Source organism: Narcine bancroftii, chromosome 1 (genome assembly GCF_036971445.1).
Source record: "Narcine bancroftii isolate sNarBan1 chromosome 1, sNarBan1.hap1, whole genome shotgun sequence".
Lineage (NCBI taxonomy): Eukaryota > Metazoa > Chordata > Chondrichthyes > Torpediniformes > Narcinidae > Narcine > Narcine bancroftii.
The window spans coordinates 196,925,469-196,951,672 of record NC_091469.1 but is presented as its reverse complement, the minus strand read 5'-3'; the positions used below and the strand labels follow the sequence as shown (position 1 = coordinate 196,951,672).

Below are 26,204 nucleotides of genomic sequence, written 5' to 3'. Positions count from 1 at the left end.
TTCATTAATCTCCGTTGGATTATATGTGATTTGTTTGTCTTTTTTCCTTGATGTCAATACCATTCTCTTAGTTTGTTCTCTCTTAAGCTGCCATGCTAGAATTTTGTGCGTTTTTTCTCCTAGTTCATAATATTTCTGTTTTGTCTTCATTATGTCTTCTCCACCTTATATGTTTGTAGTGTTTCATATTTTATTCTTTTATCTGCCAATTCTCTTCTTTTAGTTGTGTCTTACTTCATTGCTAATTCTTTTTCTATATTTGCTATGTCCCTTTCCAACTGCTCTGTTTCCTGACTGTACTCCTTCTTCATCTTGGTTACATAACTTATTATTTGCCCTCTGATGAATGCTTTCATTGCATCCCATAGTATAAACTTATCTTTCACTGATTCCGTATTTATTTCAAAGTACATTTTAATTTGTCTTTCAATTAATTCTCTAAAATCCTGCCTTTTAAGTAGCATGGAGTTTAATCTCCATCTCTACATTCTTGGAGAGATGTCCTCTAACTCTATTGTCAATATCAGGGGTGAGTGGTCCGATAATATTCTAGCTTTATATTCTGTTTTTCTAACTCTGTCTTGCATGCGAGCTGATAACAGGAATAGGTCTATTCTTGAGTATGTTTTATGTCTACCTGAATAATATGAATATTCCTTTTCCTTTGGGTGTTGTTTCCTCCATATATCCAAAAGTTGCATTTCTTGCATCGATTTAATTATAAATTTGGTTACTTTGTTCTTTCTGTTAATTTTTTTCCAAGTTTTATCCATGTTTGAATCCAAATTAAGGTTGAAATCCCCTCCTATTAGTATGTTCCCTTGCGTGTCTGCTATCTTCAAAAAAATATCTTGCATAAATTTTTGATCTTCTTCGTTAGGTGAATATACATTGAGTAAATTCCAAAACTCCGAATATGTCTGACATTTTATCATTACATATCTCCCTGCTGGATCTATTATTTCCTCTTCTATTTTAATTGGTACATTTTTACTGATTAATATAGCTACTCCTCTAGCTTTTGAATTATATGACGCTGCTGTTACATGTCCTAACCAATCTCTCTTTAATTTCTTGTGCTCCATTTCAGTTAAGTGTGTTTCTTGCACGAATGCTATATCAATTTTTTCTTTTATCAGTAAATTTAGCAGTTTCTTCCTTTTGATTTGGTTATGTATTCCCTTAATATTTAAAGTCATATAGTTCAACATAGTCATTTCATACTTTGTTTATCTTTTCTTTCCGTTTCCTCATCATCACCTTTCCTTCTTATCCATTTCTGCTTTCTTGTTTTGAACATTTTATAAGACAACATTTCTAAAATATCAAACATTTCCCTTATACTCCTATCTAAAATTTCTTTAACCCCACTATCCCCTCCCCTTCCTGAGTTGCCCTTTATCCCTTGTCGGGCAACCACATCTCCCCTCTCCATTTGGATTTGCGAATTCACTCGCGTCAACTGATTTCGCAGTGACCATAACTCCTCCCCACCCAGCCCCCCCAGAAAAGATTTTAATTTTCATATATAACAAAGATCACTCTCTTAATTCCCTCCTTATTTCCTCTCTTCCCTTTCTTTCCCTTATTAATTCTTATCTATACTCTATATATAATTTTCTTTTAAATACAGATACACTCATGTACACACATATATACATACACACACACATATATATATATATATATATATATACCCATATACACACATACATATAGTTCGTGGTCATTTTTGCTCTCGTTACATGTCTTCATCTCTCTGTTTTGTAGTTGTTCTGCAAATTTTCGTGCTTCCTCCTGATCTGAGAATAGTCTGTTCTGCTGCCCTGGAATAACTATTTTAAATACCACTGGGTACTTTAGCATAAATTTTTATCCTTTTATCCATAGGATCGCTTTTGCTGTATTAAACTCCTTTCTCTTCTTCAGGAGTTCAAAACTTATGTCTGGATAGAAAAAATTTTTTTGACCTTTGTATTCCAGTGGCTTTTTGTCTTCTCTTATTTTCTTCATTGCTTTCTCCAATATATTTTCTCTTGTTGATATATCTTAGGAATTTTACTAAAATGGATCTTGGTTTTTATTGTGGCTGTGGTTTAGGGGCTAATGTTCTATGTGCCCTTTCTATTTCCATTTCTTCCTGTAATTCTGGTCTTCCTAGGACCCTGGGGATCCAATCTTTTATAAATTCTCTCATATTCTTGCCTTCTTCATCTTCCTTAAGGCCCACTATCTTTATATTATTTCTTCTATTATAATTTTCCATTATATCTATCTTCTGAGCTAACAGCTCTTGTGACTCTTTAACATTTTTATTAGATTCTTCTAATTTCTCTTTTAAGTCCTCTACTTCCATTTCTACGGCTGTTTCTCATTCTTCCACCTTGTCCACTCTTTTTCCTATATCTGACATGACCATCTCTAATCTATTCATTTTTTCTTCTGTACTTTTAATTATTTTTATTTCACTAAATTCTTGTGATTGCCATTCTTTTACTGATTCCATATATTCTTTAAAAAAAAAATATCCATTGTCTTGCCCTTCCCTTTTTCTTCCATTTCTCTATGTTCTTCTTCTTCTTCCTCTGGGTTGGTCATCTGTTGTTTCCTTGATTTCTTTTTACTCTCTTCTTTCTTGTTCTCGTTGTTTTCTATGTTCTCTTCCTGTTGTTGTGCTGTGGCTGTCATTCTCAGCTGTGGAGATCGACTTCTCAGCTGGTCCCCCCTCCCGTCAGTGTTTTTTTTGTCATGCGCGGTTGCGCACTTTTGCTTGGCTCCGCGAGCCATTTTTGTAGTCCCGAGCTCGGGACTTCGACTGACCTGAGGGAGCGGGCTTCTCTCTCCACAGCGGGCCTCCTCAGACAGGTAAGGCCTTCACCTTCTTCTTCCAATGCTTTTCTTCCTCTCTTCTTCCTGTTTTTCGCTGCCATTTTCTTCCCACCTTTACTTTCACTTTATTTTAATTTTTGTGTTTGTGCCCTTGTGTTTTTTTTTTAACTTTTCCGGAGAGGGCTGGAGTTCCCCGACAGGCCACTACTCCATCATGTGACTCCTCCCTAAAGAGCTCATTCATGACAGGCTAGTCATGGTCTTCCGCTCCCATCCCTGGAGAAGTGTGACCGGACCCTTCAGGAAATCGTGCAGATGGCCCGATCACTGGAGATTCCCCAAAAGAACGCAGAGACCTACTCAGCAGGCCACACAGCCACCAGGTGTGGAGAACGGGCGATGCCATCTTGGGACTCGGGGTCCCTGACTGCCGCCACCACCACTGAGCACACAAGGTACAACTACTGCAGCCAAAGCAAACACCCGTGAAGGTACTGTCTGACCCGCACCACGACCTGCTCAAACTGCCGGAGGAAAGGGCAAGTATGCCGCTCTAAACCCCATTCTAGCAGAGCTGCGCGCGGACTGCAACCCGGATCATCTTGGCCCGACCCACTTCCGGCTTCATTTCGAGATTGCCCAGTTCAGGATTTTCTCCTCCATAGACTCAAATTGGTGTATCACCAAGTTCCGATTCGCCAGAAGACTGGACATACACGGCATTTGAGGCAAACGGCCGCCTTTATCACTTCCTGTGGGTCCCCTTCAGCCTCACGAATGGGGTGTCAGTGTTCCAAAAGGAGAAGGATCGCACGGTGGATGACAATAAACTAAAATCTACTTATCCCTATTTGAATAATGTCACTATCTGTGGCCCAACAAGAAAGTGCAGAGGCTCCTGGCCACCGCAAAATCCCTCAACCTCACATACAATAAGAAAAAGTGCATGTTTAGCACCAAGCAGCTGGCAATCCTGGGGTATGTGGAGCATGGTGTCATTGCCCCGACCCCAAGGACATGTGCCCTCTTCTGGAACTACCTCTGTCCCAGAACCCCAAGGCTTTAAAAAGGTGCCTGGGGCTCTTCTCATATTATGCCCAATGGATCTCCAACTATGCCGACAAGGCCCAACCCTGGTGAAAACCACCACCTTTCCCCTATCGGCAGAGGCCCATAATGCTTTCGAAGGCATCAAGGTCAAGATTGCCAAGGCAGCAATGCATGCCATTGATGAATCCGTCCCATCCCAAGAGGAGAGTGACGCCTCTGATTTTTTTTCCTGGCTGCCATGCTGAACCAAGCAGGCAGGCTACTAGCATTTTTCTCCTGAATGCAGGCACTCAGCCATGGAGAAGGAGACACATACTATAGTGGAGGCCATGCTTCACTGGAGGCACTATTTGGCTGGCAGATCATTCACCCTGCTGATGGACCAGAGAGCCGTTGCTTTTGTGTTCAATAATAAACAGTAAAAAAAAATCATGAGGTGGAGAATTGAACTGTCCACCTATAATTATGAGATCTTGTATCAGCCAAGCAAGCTCAATGAGCAACCTGATGCCCTGTTCCGGGGACCTCCACGATAGCTTCTGCCACCCCAGGGTCACAAGGCTCTACCATTTTGTGAGGGCCCATAAACTCCCCCATTCAGTTGAGGAGGTCAGGGAGGTCTGCGCAGAACGCAAGCTGCATTTTTACCGACTGGAGAGGGCCCAGCTCATCAAGACCACTTAACCATAACCATATAATCATATAACCGTTTACGGAACGGAAACAGGCCATGTCGGCCCTTCAAGTCCGTACCGGTTCACTTGAACAACTCCACTAGCTCCTCCGCAATTTGCCATTTGGACCTGAGCTATGCAGACAGTTATTGGGAGGAGAAGCTGCAGCAGGTGGGGAACTGGGGAATGCAAATTGGATCCATTTATGGACATTGATCTCAAACTTTATAAGAATTCAGTTATGGTTGTCCCTTGTATTTTCTATATTTGATTCTGGGCATCTGAGTACAATGCTTGCTATATGTCACTGGTTGATTTTCCCTCACTTTAGCCTGTTATTGCCCCTTCGAATGTCTCAGAATAGACTTCAAGGGGTCCCTCCCGTCCATGAGTCGGAACATCTATTTCCTGAATATCATGGATTAGTACTCACGTTTCCCATTCGTCATCCCCTGCCCCGACATGACCACATCCACGGTCATTAAAGCACACTGCACCATCTTCACCCGGTTCGGATAACCCAGTTCCAATCACAGTGATCAGGGATCCTCATTCACGAGTGAGGAGTTGCGACAATACTTCCTTTCCGAGGGCATAGCCACGAGTAGAACCACCAGCTACAAGCCCCGCGGGAACAGGCAGGTGGAGAGGGAGAATGGCATGATCTGGAAGGCAGTCCTTTTGGCCCTCAAGTCAAAAGGGATGCCCACCTCCCGGTGGCAAGAGGTCCTTCCAGAAGCAATCATGCCACAAGGAGCACCATTGAAAGTGTCCTGTCCAGCTGTGCGGTATGGATGCGGCAAGGCATCAGACGGGAAGTCTATCCAGAGAATCATTAAAACAGCAGAGGATCACTGGTGTCTCCCTTTCCTCTATAGATGGCATTTATTTAGAGTGCTGTCAAAAGAGGGCTCCATCCAGCACACAGTTTGTCAACCCACGAGCATCACAACAGTACAGGAGCATTAAAATTAGGACTTACTAGTTGTGAGACTGATCAACAGTTTCCTGCCACCTCGACAATCATCCCAAATATTTATATATACTTTGATTGTTTATGTGATCTTTATGTCCTCGGTACTGCGCGTTTTCTGAGCGTGCACCATAGGCTGGAGAGCCGCTGTTTCTCGGGGTGCCTGTGTGCAGCAGATCCGAATACACTTGAACTTGGGTGGCTTCAATTACATTCACAGTGTCTGCCGACTTCCTCGTTGAAGTCCAAGAGAGTGAAGTGTGCCTGAACAACGAATATTGTTCACAACAACATTGAAAGGCGGGGATCAAAGATCATGACCAGGCTTTGTCTGAGGTGCCATCTCAAGCCATTCTCTGCAGCCTCGGGGGAGGAGGAGCCCGTGGAAAACAGTGCGCACTGCAACCCGATGGAGGGGAGCTTCAACGTGCAGCCCGGCGGGTTGGGGGGGGGAGCAGCCCGGCGGGTTGGGGGGGGGGGAGCAGCCCGGCGGGTTGGGGGGGGGGAGCAGCCCGGCGGGTTGGGGGGGGGAGCAGCCCGGCGGGTTGGGGGGGGGGGAGCAGCCCGGCGGGTTGGGGGGGGGGGAGCAGCCCGGCGGGTTGGGGGGGGGGAGCAGCCCGGCGGGTTGGGGGGGGGAGCAGCCCGGCGGGTTGGGGGGGGAGCAGCCCGGCGGGTTGGGGGGGGAGCAGCCCGGCGGGTTGGGGGGGGGGGAGCAGCCCGGCGGGTTGGGGGGGGGGGAGCAGCCCGGCGGGTTGGGGGGGGGGGAGCAGCCCGGCGGGTTGGGGGGGGGGGAGCAGCCCGGCGGGTTGGGGGGGGGGAGCAGCCCGGCGGGTTGGGGGGGGGAGCAGCCCGGCGGGTTGGGGGGGGAGCAGCCCGGCGGGTTGGGGGGGGAGCAGCCCGGCGGGTTGGGGGGGGGGGAGCAGCCCGGCGGGTTGGGGGGGGGGGAGCAGCCCGGCGGGTTGGGGGGGGGGGGAGCAGCCCGGCGGGTTGGGGGGGGGGGGAGCAGCCCGGCGGGTTGGGGGGGGGAGCAGCCCGGCGGGTTGGGGGGGGGGGAGCAGCCCGGCGGGATGGGGGGGGGGGAGCAGCCCGGCGGGATGGGGGGGGGGGAGCAGCGCGGCGGGGGGGGAACAGTCCACCGGGCGCAAACCCAGGCTCTGGAAGCCCCGCTCCAAAATAAAGCAAATGATGGCCCATCCCCAGCCTTATCGGGGAATGTTAATCAGTTCGCCCCCGATCCCCGCCGGGCCGCTCGCCCCTCTTCCCCCCACCATCCATCCCGCCGGGCCGCTCGTTTCCGCCCCGCGGGCCGCTCGCCCCTCTCTCTCCCCCCGACCCCGCCGGCCGCTGGACCCCGCTCCTCACCATCGTCCGACGGGAGGGATCACTGGGAGGCCGCCATCGCCGGCTGCTGCTCGAGCACTTCCGTCTGAAGCAGCTGCAGCAGCCACTTCCTGGCGCCTCCCTGACTGACTGGGAGCCAGCGCCATCAGAGACCACCCTGCGCTGCTGCACTCCTCAGGCATGGACCCCACTGTGCTTTCACAGGCTCGGGCTCGACTGGTCTTTGTCCTGATCAAGAGCAGGGAGAAACTCAGCAGGTCATGCAGCGTCCACAGGGAGTAAAGGGTAACCTACTTTTCCAACCTGAACCCTTCGTGAGGAAGGGCCCAAACCTGAAACGTTGGTCGCCTTTGATTTCCATGAGGGCCGGGCTGGAGAAGAAGCCTGTAAGGTGACCACTGCAGCAAACCAGCGAGGGGCTCAGAGGCTAAAGGACCCGCGCAAGCTGTGGGCTGCTGGAGACTGGCTTGTGGAAAAAGCCCTTTTTCCACTGGCATCCCAGTCAAAGGACTGTGCAGTGTCCCAAGAGAGGAAGCCACTTGTGCTGTTTCCACTGGGCGACCTGGAACCGGGACCCTGACTGCTTTTCCATTGAACATCACTCATCCCCGGGGATCGGAGAGTCAACCTTCAAATGGAATGGGTGGAAGTTGTCCTTTTTCTACTGGTTTAATCAGCTGATGCCGGGGATATGAGTAGGGGCAGAGGCCGTCAATCCCTGGCATCATTTGACATTGGCGGACTGATTGTTTTCCTTGTCCACTAGACCTTTGACTCCCGGTTAATTCCTGGGACAAGGTGCCAGTGGAAAAGGGGGTAAAGTATCAGGACAGGGATTTGAGAGACTGCCTGGAGCAAGAAGGACTTGCTCAGGTTCTTAGTGTTTCCTGGTTGCATCAGAGGTTCGGATCTGGGAGCTCCGGTTGCTGATGGGTCTGTGGACCTGTAGAGGCTGCGGGAGCACTGGAGGAAAATCCACAGACACTCAGGACTCTCTTGCTTCTCTTTCTCTGGTTGTTGGGACTGCCCACACTAATGGAGCCTCTGCGCCTGTACGGCAGGCAGAAGTCGATGAATTGTGTGTGTCATTACATTTTGTGGATTTGTACATGATAAAGGAATATTGTTACAGCACATGATGACAAATCTCTGAGGACAAATCCTTATTTCCCAGGAGAGGGGGAAATCAACAAATGAAAATTTAACTCCAGAACCACAGATGGTGGAAATCTGAATGTAAATCTAAAGGCAGCATCTGTGGAAAAAGAAACTGGTGTGGTGGCCAGAAGCCTATGCAGTGGCACTGGCCCCAACAAGCGAACCAGTGGGTGAACAGTAAAGGCAGCTTAAAGGCCAGTGACCCCAAAATGATACTGGCCTTGCTGCACAGCCAACAGCTAGGGACAGCGCACAGGGAAGAAGGGCGTTGTTTTGCAGGAAAGTACCCGTGTGTGGGAAACCCACTTTGGTTATGCATGTTGCAACATCGGTCGGGGGGGGCCACGGCAGGAACAATGCAAGTATAAAAGTCGGGCCTGAGCCCTAATAAAACTCAGAGCTTAACCTGACCACACTACATGTGTGTCTTCTTTCAAGTGGCGAGCGGCTACACAGGATTTACCTTTCAGGTTTGAGATCCCTTGTCAGGATTAACATTGAATCGATCCAATTACCAATGAGATGCAAGCTGGAGCTCTTTTATAGTCATTTTATGCAGTCTTGGGTGAATGGGGGAAACAGCATCCAGATCTTCTCTGTACAGCTTGTTGGAGACCAGGTAGAGAGGGTAGTGACAACATGACAAGATACACTTTGCACCCGCCATTTAAATTGCCAGATGATTGTATAATCCTATATTAAATCAGAAACAATGCTATAACTGTTGAAAGCTGTATTTGATTATTTTTACATTAATAACACAGAAGCAGTTTATTAAACTAAATTGAAAGACAAAGAATCGGTTGTTTATAGAGGAAGCAAGAAGTAAGCAAGTGCAATGTTCATTACTCGGGACTTTCCTCTATTACGGAAATGTGATTAATCTGTAAATGCAGTTCAGTGGTTTAAAAATCCCCTCACTTAAAATGTATTTCCTATGAATAGAAAATTAACTTGAAGTTGAGCACTGAATTATTCTTTGAATTTAGTTCGGTCTAGGACACTGTTCCATGACATTAATAAATTTAGTCTCCCGATTAAATTAGTTTTTTGACTAATTTCTTTGTGGTGAATATCAGAACAAACAGATTTGGACAGCAAATTTGGTTCCAGAACTCTTCAATTATATAATGTCAACAAAAATGTTTACTCATAGAGTGTTTACCATAGCAAGAAAATCCCTGGACAGTTTGTAGCTTCAATATTCACGCAAGATTTGATACAGTCACGCACAGGATAAAGTTATAAATATTATTGCATGTAAATTTACTGTGTCGTCCCTTCGTAGGCTCAGATATTGACCTTGCACCACATGAGCAAAAGCTTGGTTGATGAGTTACATTTAAAGGAATGTCTTAAAGGAGAAAGGATGGGTAGAAGATAGGGAGATTTAGGAAAGGAAAATTAAGGAGATATTTGAAGCAGAGGCTGCAAAATGATTACAGTAGGGAAGAAAAAGGAAACCAGAATTTCAGAAGCTTACTGTGTTTACATATAATGATGGATAAAGTTAATTTATGTTCATCCAAAAGACTGTTGGTTAGTCGATAAAATGGGTAAAGTTAATTTATGTTCATCCAAAAGACTTGGTTAGCAGATAAAATGAGATAAAAATGGGTTAAAAAAAATTCAGGTAGAGCATAATTGGGGAAATTACATAAAATTAACTGATTATAAAGGTCATTCTATCACTTTCAATACTATATAAATTTGTTCTCATCCAAAATTTAATATTTATTTTAAAGGTGTTTCTGTGTTATAGTAATTATGTGATTGGACCAGACCTGGTGTATTACCCTTAGGAATAGAATTATAATAATCACTTTCAGGATGTAACATTCATTTCTGCAATGAGAGGGTTAAGCTATGTAGAGAAATTCAATAAAAACTTTCTTTACAGTTCAAAAACAGAGTTTCAAGGTCATAGCAGGATGCAACTAGGTGTTCGTGAAACTCATGTCTCCAGACAATGTTATTGAGATGCAGAAGGAGGACATGGAAAAGTGGTTCCTGACGATGCACTGACTATGTTCGGCTAGCAAGGAAAATCAGTGCTGGCAGTCTTCTATGTTAATGAAATAACACATATTTGAAAAGTTGTTTAATATATCTTTCATACAGCTTTGTTCATATCTTAAAACTATTGCAGTGGATGCCATGTCACTGGCTCTACACAAAGCCCTGGAACATCTGGACAGCAAAGATGCACATATCAGGAAGCTCTTTATCAACTACAGTTCAAGACTTAACAGCATCATCCCCTCAAAATTAATCCATAAATTCCAAGAACTAGGACTCAACACCCCACAGTAATTGGATCCTTGATTTCCTCACTTCTCCACAATCTCCATCAGTATTGGAGCACCACAGGGCTGCATTCTAAGACCCCTGCTCTACTCGCTCTACACCTATGACTGTGGCTGGGTATGACAACACCACCATCTACAAATTCACTGATGATACCATGGTAATGGGTTTTATAAAAATGGATGACAAGTCAGCATACAGGAAGGAGAATGACCAAACGGTGCACTAACAATAATCTTACACTCAAATGTCACCAAAATCAAGGAGCTGATTGTTAACTTCAGGAAGGGAAAACCAGATGTGCATGATCAAGTGATCATTGGGGAGATAAGAGATGGAGAGGTGAGCAAATTTAAGTTCTTGGGAGTCACTATCTCAGAGGATGTTTCCTGAAGCCAACACACTAATGGTATTGTGAAGAAAGCACATCAGCACCTCTACTTCCTCAGGAGTTTGTGGAGGTTTGGTAAGATATCGGAAATCTTGACGAATTTCAACAGATGTGTGGTGGAAAGTGTGCTGACTGCCTACATCATGGTCTGGTATGGGAACACCAATATCCTTAAGCATAAAGCCCTGCAAAAGGTAGTGGACACAGCCCAGGAATCACATGAAAATCCTCCCCACAATTGAGAACATCTATGGGGAATGCTGCTGTCAGAAAGCAGCACCAATCATCAAGAATCCATATCACCCAGCACACACACTGTTCTCGCTACTAGCATCAGGAAAGAGGTAAAGGTGCCACAACACTCGCACCACCAAGTTCAGAAACAGCTGCTACCCCTCTACCATCAGACTCCTCAATCAGGGACTCATTTAAGGATTCTTACTTTTGCATTTTATTAATTTTTTTCTCTCATTGCAGTTTACTTTTCTTTATTTGTTTGCATGTGTACGTTTTCTGCATTTTTTTTGCACTACCAGTATGTAATAATTATGCCTTGCCTGCCGGAAAAGGAATCTCAGGGTTTTATGTAGTGTTATGTATGTACTCTGACAATAAATCTGAAATCTGATCTAAATCACCTCTGCTATTTAGCCAAGCTGATTTGGTTAAGTTGCTTTGTTTCTGGTGTTGCGTGTTGGTGGGTCGTCTCCATGCATAAAAATGGTAAAATTAGTCATAAGTATGTGTGTTATATGAGCAAACATTTGTGTGAATAGATGAGAGGCATTTGGGTGAAATGACAGAATAAAAGAAAAGAAAACCTCCATTCCTTAATTCCATGCCATTTAAATTTATGTTCATCCAAAAGACTGTTGGTTAGCAGATAAAATCAGATAAAAATGTAATCTAAGGTTCAGAAATTGCATTACATCTTAATTTTGGAGGGCAACATGCAAAAGAGCACAACTTTGATGTCACAAGATAAGTGAAAGAAAAAACATCTGAGTTTCAAACCAACAGGGGAACAATGATTCACAGACTTCTGAAAGACATAGTATATCTTCAAGATATACTATAAATGGTTTGTGAAATTATTTGGAAATCTCTGATTAAAAGTTTTGATTTTATCAAAAGAACAAGTGTTTTAATATTACTCTAATGTTAACAGAATGGGTATTTTTTTAAATCTTGCTCTATTATTTTGTTTGAAACAATGTAACTAATGTTTAATTAAAAGTACTTAATCTGGAATGTTCCTTTTCTGGTTCTGTGTACTTCCCAAGGGTAATTCTGTGAATTATCTGTCATTTGGTTTCCCCATTGTTCTTTTGCAGAAATGTACACACATTTCCTTAATTCAGTTTTCCAAGTCAACAATTTTTTTAAGTGTTCAATTGAATTTTGGTTTAATAACATTCTTTTTTCTGAGAATTAACATGCCAGTAACAGGAAATTCACTTGTACATTTAAATTGCCAGTTATTACATGTGTTACGGGTTATATTATATTTTTGTTATATATAAATATGTTTTTAAAAGAGATAAATTGTGGGGGTTTAGTGTAGGTCACTTCACAGATATTTACACTTCACATCTCATTTAAAATGTAAGAGCTTTGCTGAAGCCAGACATTCAGGCACCAATGGCTTTACAAAAGACAATGAAACTGCTTTGGAAGGAACTTCAGAAGTAGGTGCAAATGGAACAAAGTCCAGGCTCAAGTGCTGATCAAGGTCTTTCAAGGATTGGATTTGGAGCCTTGGGAGGGGTTCTGGTTTTTACAAGCAGAGAGAGAGGAAAGAAAAAAGGATTCTTCTCTTAGAGAGAGAGAGAGAGAGAGAGAGGTCAGTTCTACAGTGGCTTTTGAGACTGCAACATGGCAAGCTGGCAGACTTGTTGAAAACCCCATTTTGAAGATGGGATGTGAGTTCTGAGTTCAGCCTGTACAAAACCCTTGTAGTCCTGACAAGAGGAAATGGCTGGCTGGAGTGTTTCTCCTGAAACAAGGGAAACAAGAGGAACTCTGTGCTGATCTGGAAGAAGAGGTTATCATTTGGAAAACCCATGATGGGGCAAGTTTCTTCGGCAAGACACTGAAGTGACTGATTGGAGGAAATCAGTTTGTGTCCAACATGCAACAAATCTCTCTCTGAAACCAACAAGAACCTTCCTGAGTGGTAACCATTTAACTTTAACCATCAGAGCCTGGTGAAAATTCATAAATGTTAAATTCTGTGCACAGAATAAGAATTGCCTGATACCGGTGAACTTGGAGAATTGAAAAGTGAATGACTGGACTGTGAATCAAAGAACTTTCCTGAACATATACACATAACATACATGTGCACTTAGAATTAGAAGGGGGTTACGTTCAGTTAATAGTAATAAGTTAAAGTTTGATCCTGTTTTTATGTTTAAAGAAAATTAAAAGTAACTTTTTGTTTAAGTAACCATTTGTCTTGGTGAATTTCTATTGCTGCTGGGTTTTGGGGCCCTCTGGACTCATAACCCATGTATTACTCAAAATCATAAATACCAAACAAAATGTGAAGTTTTGTGAAAAGAACAAATTTCTGAAAGTGAAGTAACCAAGAAAATGAGAAACACATCATGCTCAAGACTGGTGGTAAGTACATTTCAACCTCTCTTTGAAAGATACTATGTAGTTTGACCAGTTGTAGCACTTGTTGCATTGCCAACTAAAATATAGCTTGAAGTATATTTTGTGGAAGTAGTTTTATAAATCATTATTCAAACTCTTTAAATAGATATTAGCCCAAGAAAAGAGAAACAATAAGAAAGCCAATTGTAAAAATCTTCCAGTATAAGCATCTGGACTGAAGTGTTTCTGTGGAGACTGAAGAACCCATTTTTAAACATATTTCAATGCAACCCCTGTGCAAATTGAATTGATTGTGCCTTATCACATGCCTTCAAAATACACAGATTACTTGAGCACTGTTACTTCAGTTATGTGGTGATACACCATCAATAACGTTGAAGACTAGAAGTTGTAGAGAAACTGAATGGAGGCACGTCGCTGCTGGTCGTCTGTCCTGGACTGAGGAGGGGGCTGTGGCATAGTTGCCTTTATTCAGGGGTCAGTGGGAGGAGTCTCAGGCACAGTCAGCAAGGGGCATGTCTTAACACATCCAAACATATATACAGTGGTTTACCACACGTGGATAACACCACAACCTCTTTTAGGAAACTAAAATTCGCAGGCCCACTGGTATGTTATCTTTTCTGGTGGTGTTGGAATAATTATGAGGTTAGACAAATGGAAATTCCCTGGTCCTTTGGTGTTAATTTTTAAAAAAAAACTTTATTTAAAAGAAAACAGAAACATAACATACAGTATAAATAGTCAAAGAAAATTTTTCATTAATGCTCATCCCCCCTTCCACCCTTACAGCCAGCTCCCTTAAGGGGAGCAAAAAATTAATTTACATATATATATATACACACATATATATATATATATATACATATACACACACATATATATAATCTAAATGCATACATTTCAAATACGGTGACCACTTACTAACAAAAGAGGAAGAATGATCATGTAAAGTATAGGTAATTTTTTCCATAACAACACATACTTTCAATTCATTATGCCAACGAGCTATATTAATCTCAGTATCATCTTTCCAAATATTTGCAACACATTTACGCGTTACTGATAGTACCAAACGTACAAAAGCAATTTGAATTTTATCAATCCCATTCCTCTTAACGAATATAAATTTCCCAATAAGAAAATCGTTGTATCTAACAGTAGTATAAAATTATATAATTTCTCCAAAACTACTTTAAAACCTTGCCAAAGTGATTGAATTTTAACACAATTCCATACAGCATGTAAAAAAAATTCCAAAACATGAACCACATCTAAAACTAGAATTCGAATTACTAAATCCATTTTTTTTTAAACTTTTCCGGGGTCAAATACAATTGATGAAAAAAAATATATAATTAACCATCCCATAGTGCACATTGGTCAATTTAATTACATTTTCTTGACACATACTTGCCCAATCTTCTTCAGGAAAAATAAACACTAAATCACTCTCCCATTTAAGTTTAGATTTCTCCCAATCTGACTTATCCATACTATCTTGTAACAAATTATACATAACTGAAATATAGCCCTTTTTCAGTATAGGGAAAATCAAAGATTCAAATCTCGACAAAGTAGGTAAAGTCATCTCTTTATCATAATTATCTTTTATCAAAGCTCTAAGTTGATAATACACAAACAAAGAATTAACAGGTACATCTTTCACTCAATTGATTAAAAGAAAGAAATTGTCCCTCTACAAAACAATCTTGTATTGTCCTTATTCATTTAGAATCCCAAGTCTTTAAATGATTGTTAAACATTGAAAAAGGAATAAGCTGATTATTATACAATGGAGTTAAAATAATTTATCTTTTGACCCTAACACCCTGATTTTTTAGCCAAATCTTTAATAAATATTTCAATATCAGCATATCATATTGCTGTAACAAATTCAAGTTCCAATGAAATATAAATTAATGAACTTCAACCCTAGGAATACATGCCATCTCCACTTTAGCCCAGCTAGGAGGCTGATCTAAATCTATCAATCCACTTATGAACTTCAACTGGCCGCTTCATAATAATTTTGAAAATGTGGTAATTGTAATCCACCCAGTGTATATTTCTATGTAAGTCTATGCAGTGCCATTCGAGCTAATTTACCATTCCATAAAAACTCTCTCACTGCTTTATTCAAATCTTGAAAAAACCCTTAGAAAGTAAACAAAGTAGTGACTGAAATAAATATTGAATTCATGGAAAAATATTCATTTTAATACAATTAACCCAACCAATCAAAGTTAATGGAAGATCTTTCCACTTGATCAAATCTGCTTTAATCCGTCTTAATATAGGTATATAATTTAATTGATATAATGATTGATAATTCGTATCCATAAACACACCCAAATATTTAATTTTACTTGTCCACCTTAATTTTGTAATTGTTTGAAATTCAGAATAATCTCCCACTCCAACGGGTAAAATTTAACTTTTGTCCCAATTAACTTTATATCCTGAAAATTGTCCAAATTTCAGCATAAAAGAACACCCTATTATGTTGAACCATTAATGGAGATTGATTCTGTCTTGCATTTTGTACTGCCATACGTAGAATCATTTCACGATCTTGATATTTTAAACAACGAATCAAAACTGCTCTTGGTGCTTGTCCTGGAAGTGGTCTTCTTTTCAAAGCCCTATGAGCCCTATCCAATTCCAAACCTTCAGGGAAAGACTCTTTACCCAGCACCTCTGGGATCCAGTGCTTAAAATTTTTTATAGGGTCAGCACCTTCCATATCCTCTGGAAGACCAACTATTTTCACATTATTCCTCCAACTTTGATTTTCCAATGAAATCTCTTTTCTAAATCCCCCAATCTACAAAAGAGCCTTCTACTTTTTCCATTTTTTCTCTATTTCATTCCACCTGAGTTTGACACTCAGAGAAAGCTGTTTCAATTTTCTTAAAATTATCTTGCACAGTATCTACTGATTGTATACATTATTAATATCACTTTTAACTAGTCATTTCCTGCTTCACAGTTGACATTTCATCACACAAAATATTCATTTTTATTTTCATCTCCATAAATCCTTGACTCATTTGAGTTGATATTTGTTTTGACATATTATGCATTTGCTGTATTTGACCAGCAATCCCTTCCAAAACAGTAAACACTGAATCCAGTCCAGATTCCAGTTCCACTTTTTGAGATTCACTCTCTTTAACAGCAAGCTCCTCCTCCTGGACATATTCCAATAAGGTAAATTCCTCTTCTTCCTCAGTCAGCACAGTTCCCTTAACTGAACGGCTTTGGGTCTGGACACCTGACACTGGCACCCTGACCTCTTTGGGACGCCGGCACTCAGGCTCCCCCACAGCGCTGATTTTATCCAATAGCTCCTGAGCCCGCGATGCCGCATGCAGACCAGGCATCATTCTGACGCTACCCTGCGCATCACCGGGCCACCCAGCAAGATTGCGGGCTCACGGGTCCCCATATCGGCTGTGCCGCCGGCGCACACGACTTCATGTGGACGCGGGTCAGCAACGGCCAAACTCACCAATGTGCTGGCGCCATCTTGTGGATGCAGGATCGATGCCGGAGTCAAAATTAAACGGGCTGGAGTTCACTGAGGCTTGGAGACTCCCAACATCGACTCCGTTGATTCAGCAATATTTCTGCACTTTTATATGGTAGTTCTTTCTGAAGCTGAGGTTTAGGCTTTTTCACATTAGATGCCATCATAAAGCACTGTTATTTAAATAACTGTAAATCTTATTTTTAATCATTTTTAGACTATTAAAAAACCAGGTATTTAATGATCCAGCTGGGAACAGGTGGAACACATGTCTTCCTTCTACGCCATCTTGCCATCTTGATGTTAATTTGACCAAAGTGAGAAGGTGCACATCCTGATGTCTCTTTTGAAGAATTTAATTTTGGACACTGCATCACCTCATCATTATCTTGTGGAGGGGGTTAATTGTTAGCTTGTGACAGGGTGTGTGTGATCCAGATATAAAGCACTTCACATCTCTACCTTAGAATCTGGGATCTTTGGACCAAAACTGATTCTCTCTTGGAACTGGCAGCAATGAAATGGTCATTGGCAGAAATCATGAAGGAGATTGGTATAGGTGGCTGACGAAGGCCAAGTAAATTGGTTCTTGGGATCAGAAAAGTGAGTGGACCTCTCGTGTGAACACAAAACATCTTTAATAGTTGTAGTCTTACTACTTAATTTTCTGTGGCTAAAGTCTTGACTATTGAGTCCTCTATCATCCTAAAATAACCATATAACCACTTACAGCACAGAACAGGCCAGTTCGGCCCTACTAGTCCATGCCGTAACAAATCCCCACCCTCTTAGTCCCACTGACCAGCACCCGGTCCATACCGCTCCAGTCCTCTCCTATCCATGTAACTATCTAGTCTTTCCTTAAATGTAACCAATGATCCCGCCTCGACCACGTCTATCGGAAGCTCATTCCACATCCCCTCCACCCTTTGCGTAAAGAAATTTCCCCTCATGTTCCCCTTATAATTTTCCACCTTCAATCTTAAACCATGCCCTCTAGTTTGAATCTCCCCCACTCTTAATTGAAAAAGCCTATCCACGTTTACTCTGTCTGTCCATTTTAAAATCTTAAACACCTCTATCAAGTCCCCTCTCAATCTTCTACGCTCCAGAGAAAAAAGCCCCAGTCTGCACAACCTTTCCCTGTAACTCAAACCTTGAAATCCTGTCAACATTCTCATGAAACTTCTCTGCACTCTCTCTATTTTGTTTATATCTTTCCTATAATTTGGTGACCAAAACTGTACACAATACTCCAAATTTGGCCTCACCAATGCCTTGTACAATTTCATCATAACCTCCCTACTCTTGAATTCAATACTCCGATTTATGAAGGCCAACATTCTAAATGCCTTCTTCACCACACCATCTACCTGAGTATCAGCCTTGAGGGTACTATTTACCACAATTCCTAAATCCCTTTGTTGCTCTGCACATCTCAATAGCCTACCATTTAATGCATATGACCTATTTAGATTTGCCTTTCCAAAATGTAACACCTCACACTTATCTGTATTAAATTCCATCAGCCATTTCTCAGCCCACACCTCCAACCTTCCTAAATCACCTTTTAATCTACAGTAATCTTTTCACTGTCCACAACACCACCAATCTTTGTATCATCCGCAAACTTGCTTATTCAATTCTCCACCCCTACTTCCAGATCGTTAATATATAACAAACAATAGTGGACCCAGGACCAATCCCTGAGGAACTCCACTAGTCACCGGCCTCCAATTGGACAAACAATTTTCTACCACTACTCTCTGACACCTCCCATCCAACCATTGCTGAATCCATTTCACTACCTCCTTATTTATACCTAATGCCTCCACCTTTTTTTCCTAACCTCCTGTGGGAAACTTTGTCAAAAGCTTTACTAAAGTCCAAATAGACAACATCCACAGCTTTCCCTCAACCTTTTTTGTAACCCCCTCGAAGAACTCAATCAGGTTTGTCAAGTATGATCTACCCCTGACAAAACCATGCTGATTACTCCCTATCAATCCCTGTACCTCCAAATATTTGTAAATACCATCCCTCAGAACACTTTCCATCAGCTTGCCCACCACAGACATCAGACTCACGGGCCTATAATTCCCAGGTTTACATTTAGACCCTTTCTTAAACAGCGGAACCACATGCGCCACCCTCCAATCCTTTGGCACTACCCCCATGGCCAGTGACATCCTAAATATCTCTGTTAAAGGCCCCACTATCTGTCCACTAGCCTCCCTGAGTGTCCTTGGGAATATTTTGTCCGGTCCCAGAGATTTATCCACCTTTATCTTTTTCAACACAGCCATCACTACCTCCTCGGTTATCCTTATATGCTTATTTACCTCAACTGGTTCAATATTTTTTTTTCCCTAGTGAATACTGAGGCAAAGAAATCATTCAGAATTTCCCCCATTTCTTCTGACCTCACTCAGCCTACCCTCACTATCTACAAGGGGTCCAATTTTATCCCTCACTAATCTTTTACTTTTAATGTACTTATAGAAACCCTTTGGATTTATTTTTACTCTGTCTGCCAAAGCCTCTTCGTGCCTTTTTTTGGCCTTTCTAATTTCTTTCTTAAGATTGCTTCTACACTCCTTGTAGTCCTCCTTCAAATTGTCAGCTCCCTGTTCTTTATACCTCTTGTACACCTCCCTTTTTCTCCTAACCAAATTTCCAATATTCCTCGAAAACCAAGCCTCCCTATGACTTCCAGCCTTTCCTTTGATCCCCACTGGGACATAAATACTCTGTACTCTCAAAATTTATTTTTTGAATATCTTCCATTTTTCATTTACACCCTCACCTGAAACTATCATGTCCCACTCAATACTCCCCAAATCCCTTCTTATTCCTTTGAAATTTGCTCTTCTCCAATCTAGAACCTCAACTTTAGGCCCCTCCTTGCTCTTCCCTAAAACTACCTTAAAACTAACAGAATTATGATCTCTAGACCCAATTGGATCTCCAACATTAATGCAGAAGAAATAATTAAGTACCTGCATTATATGTTACAGATATTGTTTTATTTCGACCTCATGATCTGCACAGGCTTGTTCCTGTGTTGTACTGTTCTAAGTTCAACATGTTACTTATGGTATAAGCTCAATGCCAAATGCTAATAGTGTCCCTAACATCTCAGCCATTATTAGCATTCACTATTCGATTATTACGGTATATAAGTGGGGACAATCTCAGCACCTACAAATATCTCATTACTGTCCACATAATCAGAGAAGCAGTGGTTGAATTCAGACAAAGACAGAAACATAGGGAAGCCATGAGGTGGATTCATTCCCTCTCCAGGTCTTTGTAAAGCTGGATCCTGGCCACTTGCAGTGCATATCCTCAGAATGGACTGTTGTCGATTTCTTGGGTTTAGTAAGGCAAGTTTCACCTGTTAAAAGAACAGACACAATCTGAACTTCAATTCTTGAGCAACTGCATTTTAAATTATTGTAAACGTGCCATCAAATGGCAGATCAGGATTTGCTACATCAAGAAATGATATTGGATCATTTGATTATTGGGCCTCGGGCCCTAAAGACTTCCCGATCGTGGTTTGGATCTAGATCTCAGGTTGCCGATGGATGAAATAGGAGTCTGTAGTATTACATGACAACAAAGGAATCTTGAATCTTTATGCTTCCCTTTGCGCAAAAGCTCTTTCTTGCTCAGAATTGAATTCCTCTCTTTGCATTGCTGTGCACTACCAAAGTGCTATATCCTCACCTGAGAAACAGATTTCTCTAATCTTTCTGCTTCTGGCCATGGATATTCTGCCCTATCCTGTTTTATCTGCCAATCTTCATCCCTGTGGCCTTCTCTGGTTCCCCTGTTCCCAAGTCCGAATAATTCCCATCCCCGTCTTAAATTTAAAAATGCCCTTGTCCTTCACCAACACTACAATCCTTCCTTCCCCACTAAATGCTCTCTCTTTTTGATTCAACTTTCTCCTTTTGATTCGACTTCTTCTCCATTTATCCCACTTTAATCAATGGGCCTTGTCATTTGCCTCTCAAGAACTTGCTTTACAAATCTCTGTGCCCTTTAAAAAATGTTATTTCAAGTCAAACTTTCAATCAACTATGCTCCCATGCAATAAAATAACAAATTTAGTGCTGGCTTTATTGTTTTCTTTGCTTGAGTAGACCTATGATAGAATATAGAAGAGGCTGTTTTTCCTGACAAAATAATTATTCTAACGGTGGAACTGGAATGACAGGCTTGGGATAAGAGTTGCTGTGATTGTACACATTCCATGACTTTCCACCCTGGTCCCAAATTCGTTCTGGTGCTAGAAGTAAAACATGAAAGTCTGCAGGCACCGTGGTTGAAGTGAAACCACAATGTAGGACAAGTTCAGCCGTCAAACAGTGTCCATTATATAGCAAAAATAAAGATACATAACCAACATTTTGGAATTGAGCTGTTCTTTCTCTTTGTCACCACTGCTGGGATAAATCTCCGAATGTTTTTTTTTTACCTGTTCAGAAATGAGTGCACAATGTGCTAATTTGGAAGTCACTACAACTGGTTTTGAAGAATATCAGTGGGAAACAAAGTTTAGTGAGGGCAAGATTAGGGAGTTGCAAAGTCTAAAATGAACCAGATTATTTTTTTCCTTTTTAAGAAATCAAAATTTGAGTTTTTAAAGGTGATAAAAACTTCAACATCACCTCACTCTCACTCCATCTATCCCTTATTGATTTTTCTGTTTGTCTACCACCCATTTTCACATGCCTCCATCTCCCAACTCCACCTCACTCCCCTCCCCCACTCGGGTCCTTCTGTCCATCATCTTTCATCCCTTCTCAGTCCACCAATCACCTACCAGCCCTTTTCTCCCCCTCTTCATACTGACTATCTTCCTTCTCCACATCCAGTCTCAATGACAGATCTTAACACTGAGATGTCAACTCTTCATATCCCTCCACAGATGCTGACTGACCCACTGAGTTCCTCCAAGAACTAGTTTTTTTTACTTCAGATTCCAGCATCTGAGGGCTCTAGTTCCTCAGCAAAACAATCTTCCGATTTTTAGTTGCAAATGTAACTTCTTACCAGAAATAATGGACAGATCACATTTGCAAGAGACCAATAGTTTGTTTAGTTAACATGAGCCCAGTAAACCCTCCCTTCAATGCACTAATATGGCACATATGCCACTTGGTAAGATGTTTAATCTGTACCCATTACAAAGGCCACAGAACACAGGACTACTATTTGATAGGCATTTAAAACATGTATTGAAGGAAATGCTGCAATACACAAATGTACTGGAGAAATGGAATGCACCACACAACATCCATAGGAAGAAAAGTGTCACTAAAGTCTTGGACACAAAATCTTGGTTACCATTTACTCTCTATAGATGCTGCGTGATTTATTGATTTTCTCTAGCACATTTTCCCAGCATCTGCAGATTTTCTTGTTTAACTCATGAAGGCAATTCTCCCAGCTAAAAACATAAAGCAACAATAAGGTGTGCAAGGAGGAATTTCACCATGAGTTCAGCATAAAAGTTGCATGGATCCTTACTTTTTCTTTAAAAGGCCACTGAGTTAAAGCGTCATATGGTCCCTTGAGCACGATGTAATAAAGTGAAATGTGCGTTCCCTTTGCATCTTCATGTCCATTCAGGTAAATTCGTAGGCACATCTTATAACTATATGAGGAAATGTAGAATTCTGTGAAAGTAACAGAGGACAAGGAATCAATTTAAATATATCCTCTGCACTTAGATAAAGTGCAGTACTTCCATGAAGCTGTTTAAATACCCACACACATAGAGAAAGTTAAATTGCCCTTAAATTCCTTCATGCTCCTTTAAATATATATTCGAGGAAAATGGAAAGAGTGACAAAGCACTAACTTAGTGAAAGTATAAAATAATAGGATTACATTTTCAATGGAAAAGATGCAAAGCTTGCCTTCACAGAAACATGCCACAAAAAACAGCCCCTTGAAGGAAAATCTCAAGCAGCTCAGAACTCATAACAAAAATGATACACGTTGGAAAAACTCAGCAGCTCTTTTCATGGATGTTGCCTGGCCAGCATCCCTAGTGCTTATTTTCATTTACTGAAGTACATATTTCCTGTTTTATACAATTATGTTGTACATTAAAATAATTTGAAACCTGTAATTTACTTTCAAATTGACAATAATTTACTTATTGTTTCCAAAAATGATAACAACATTGGGGCTGACTCCACAGTTAAAGTTCTGGTGATTAGTACATGCCTAGACCTGGCATTATCACATTTTTGACATCACCTTCTGCAATTCACTTTCCTACATAATTATTCAAAATGGTGAGGCCTTTTTTGAAATTAGTATCAAAGGTCGGACGGGAGCAGTCAGGAACTTAATATTCTCACGGTTATAAAATAAGTCATCTTAATGATGACTTGCCCAGTCATCTTAAGCAAATTCTGATACAATCTCCAGATTTCAGATTCAGATTTATTGTCAAAGTACATACATGGCATCACATAAAATCCTGAGATTGTTTTTCCTGCGGGCATGCAAGAATTATAACTAATTGGCAAAAAAAGATTGTACAGAGTGTAAACATGTAAACCAACAGAGAACTGTAAATAGGCAATGAATACAAACAAACTGACTGGGCAACACAGAGAGAATAAAAAAGAAAATCAACGAAGTAAGACTCAAGAATCCTTAAGTGAGTCTCTAATTTGTCATTGTTTGTCAGTGAGGAGTCTAAGGGTGGAGGGGTAGCAGCAGTTCCTGAACCTGGTGGTGCGAGTCTTGTGGCACCTAGACCTCTTTCCTGATGGCAGCAGTGAGAACAAAGCGTGTGCTGGGTGGTGTGGGTCTTTGATAATTGCTGCTGCACTCAAACGGCAGCATTCCCTGTAGATGTACTCAATAGTGGGGAGGGTTTTGCCTGTGATGTCTTGGGCTGTGTCCACTACTTTTTGAAAGGGCACTATGCTCAGGGGTATTGGTGTCCCCATAACAGATCATGATGCAGCCGACACCTCTGTAGAAATTTACGAGGATTTATGATGTCATACCAAACCCCTGCAAACTCCTGAGGAAGTAGAGGCACTGACGTGCTTTCTTCATGATGCCATTAGTGTGTTGGGTCCAGGAAAGATCCTCCGAGATACTGACTCCCAAGAACTTAAATTTGCTCACCCTCTCCACCTCTGATCCCTCAATAATCACTGGATTGTACACCTTTGGCTTTCATTTCCTGAAATCAACAATCAGCTCCCTAGTTTTGGTGACATTGAGTGCAAGCTTGTAATTGGTGCACCATTCAGCCAAGTTTTCAATCTCCCTCCTGTACGCTGACTCAACCCCTTCCTTTATACAACCCACTACCGTGGTGATATCGGCAAGTTTGTAAATGGTGCTATTGTCATCCCGAGCCACACAGTCATAGGTGTAAAGTAAGTAGAGCAGGAGGCTAAGAACACAGCCTCGTGGTGCTCCAGTACTGATGGAGATTGTGGAGGAGATGTTCTTACCAATCCTCACTGATTGTGGCCTGGAGGTGGGGAAATCCATGATCCAATTACACAGTGGGGTGTTAACTCCCAGGTCTTGGAGTTTGCTGATCAGTTTTGAGGGGATCATGGTGTTAAATGCCAAATTGGTAGTCGATAAAGAGCATTCTGATGTATGCATCTTTGCTGTCCAGGTGTTCCAGGGCTTTGTGTCAAGCCACTGAGATAGCATTCGCAGTAGACCTGTTACAACGATAGACGAACTGGTATGTATCCATGTCACCACTCAGACAAGAGCTGATGTGTTTCATCATCAGCCTTTCAAAACACTTTATCACTGTTGGTGTCAGTACTACTGGTCAATAGTCATTAAGGCAGGTTACTGCACTCTTCGGGCACCAGTATGATTGACACCTGTTTGAAACAGATGGGTACCACACCCTGCTGAAGTGAGATATTGAAGATATCCACCCAGTCCTCTGTCAGACCTGAATGGTTCCAAACAAAATTGTTGACAATTCTTTTCCTTCCATTGATGTTGCTCAACCCCTGAGTTCCTCCAGCAGCTTCCTTTTTGCTCTAGATTCCATCATCTGCAGTCTCTTCTGCCTCCTCTTGAATGTTTCAACATTTTTTTTTAAATTCAAAGAATCTCTATCCTCTTGTGTGTGGTGAAGCTTGGTATTGGCTTGATGAATACTTCTACCATGGAAATATTGAAGGACTAACGAATATGAATGGTACCATCCTGCGGCAAATACAGTTTTACTCAAAGAGGTTTGCCAAATTCTGTGAACAAGGCTAGATGACTCTAAAGAAATCACATGCAAACATTCCTCACCTTTCACCACTAGCTATTGCATTCCATAGGAAAAAAATATCCAATGATCAATATTCATAGCAGGCCATCGCTACAACTAAAATATTCATTCTTTTTCCACCAGTTACATTCCTTTGATAATGTGCCATGAAATGAACCTGTTAAGGTGGCACACTAGTCCAATCAATGCACCTCCATGAATCAATAGAATGGAATCTTACTGCCTCACTTCTTGCTTTACAAAGCAGTATATTGACAGAGATTTTCAATAATCTTTTTCTATAAAAATATTTTTAACAGCAGGTGGAATTAATAGCAATCACATCCTCTCATTTCCATTATTACTGGAAGGAAACATCTGGGGCACTTCTGCAGTTAAGGGAGATTTTCTTCCCTTACAATTCTCCTACACATAGACATTTTGTCTTCATGAACATAACAAAGTTGTGAAAATAGAGAGGCAGTGCATCTTTTGAATGATATTGGTGACCATGAATTACTGAAAGATAACATGCTGTTAACTAAGCAATTAAAAAGACAAATAGTATGTTAGCGATTATTACAAGGGGATTGCCTCAAGGCAACCGGGGAGACCACATTTGGAATATTGTAACATAGATCGGCTTTTCCTGCCCAAAGCAGGATGCTTTTGCAATAGTAGGGTGGTGAAGGTTCATGAGATTGATTTCTGGGATGATGAACTTGTCAATTCAAAGAACTTGGCCTACACGGTCTGGAATTTAGAATAATAAGAAGTGATCTCATATAAACACATAGATTCAAAGTTAGGGGCTAACTAATTTAAATGTTAAATTTAGACATACAGCATGTTAACAGGCAATTTTGGCCAAATGCCCATGCCGCCCAATTCACACTGGCGCTGTAAAGCACGAACTGCTACACCAACCATGCCGCCAAATATTCAGGAAAATTATGAGAATAAATCTTTTTATCCAAAACCTTTGGAGTTCATTGCCTAAAGATGATTCTGAAGGCACAGTCTCGGAGTATATTCAAGACAGAGAT

General features: G+C 41.5%; 2 protein-coding genes across 3 annotated transcripts in view; both read right to left on the bottom strand.

The window, feature by feature from the left end:
- Positions 1 to 7,028, bottom strand: part of traf1 (TNF receptor-associated factor 1) — a 66,650-nt gene extending 59,622 nt beyond the window's left edge. The window contains exons 1-2 of one of the 2 annotated variants that reach the window (XM_069887594.1): positions 6,889 to 6,966; positions 5,536 to 5,790 (exon numbers count right to left, since the gene is read on the bottom strand). Coding sequence is in view for 1 of the 2 variants with exons in the window: in XM_069887579.1 (XP_069743680.1) it covers positions 6,889 to 7,013 (125 nt within the window). In the remaining variant the exon portion in view is untranslated. Of the gene's footprint in view, positions 1 to 5,535; positions 5,791 to 6,888 lie in introns of both variants that reach the window. The other variant, XM_069887579.1, reaches the window with a different exon arrangement.
- Positions 7,029 to 14,080: 7,052 nt separating this feature from the next.
- Positions 14,081 to 26,204, bottom strand: part of LOC138737072 (TNF receptor-associated factor 1-like) — a 49,382-nt gene continuing 37,258 nt past the window's right edge. Inside the window, exons 5-6 of the mRNA XM_069887533.1 lie at positions 22,419 to 22,567; positions 14,081 to 20,274 (exon numbers count right to left, since the gene is read on the bottom strand). Of these exons, the coding sequence (XP_069743634.1) occupies positions 20,047 to 20,274; positions 22,419 to 22,567 (377 nt within the window). The 3' untranslated portion in view covers positions 14,081 to 20,046. The remainder of the gene's footprint in view (positions 20,275 to 22,418; positions 22,568 to 26,204) is intronic.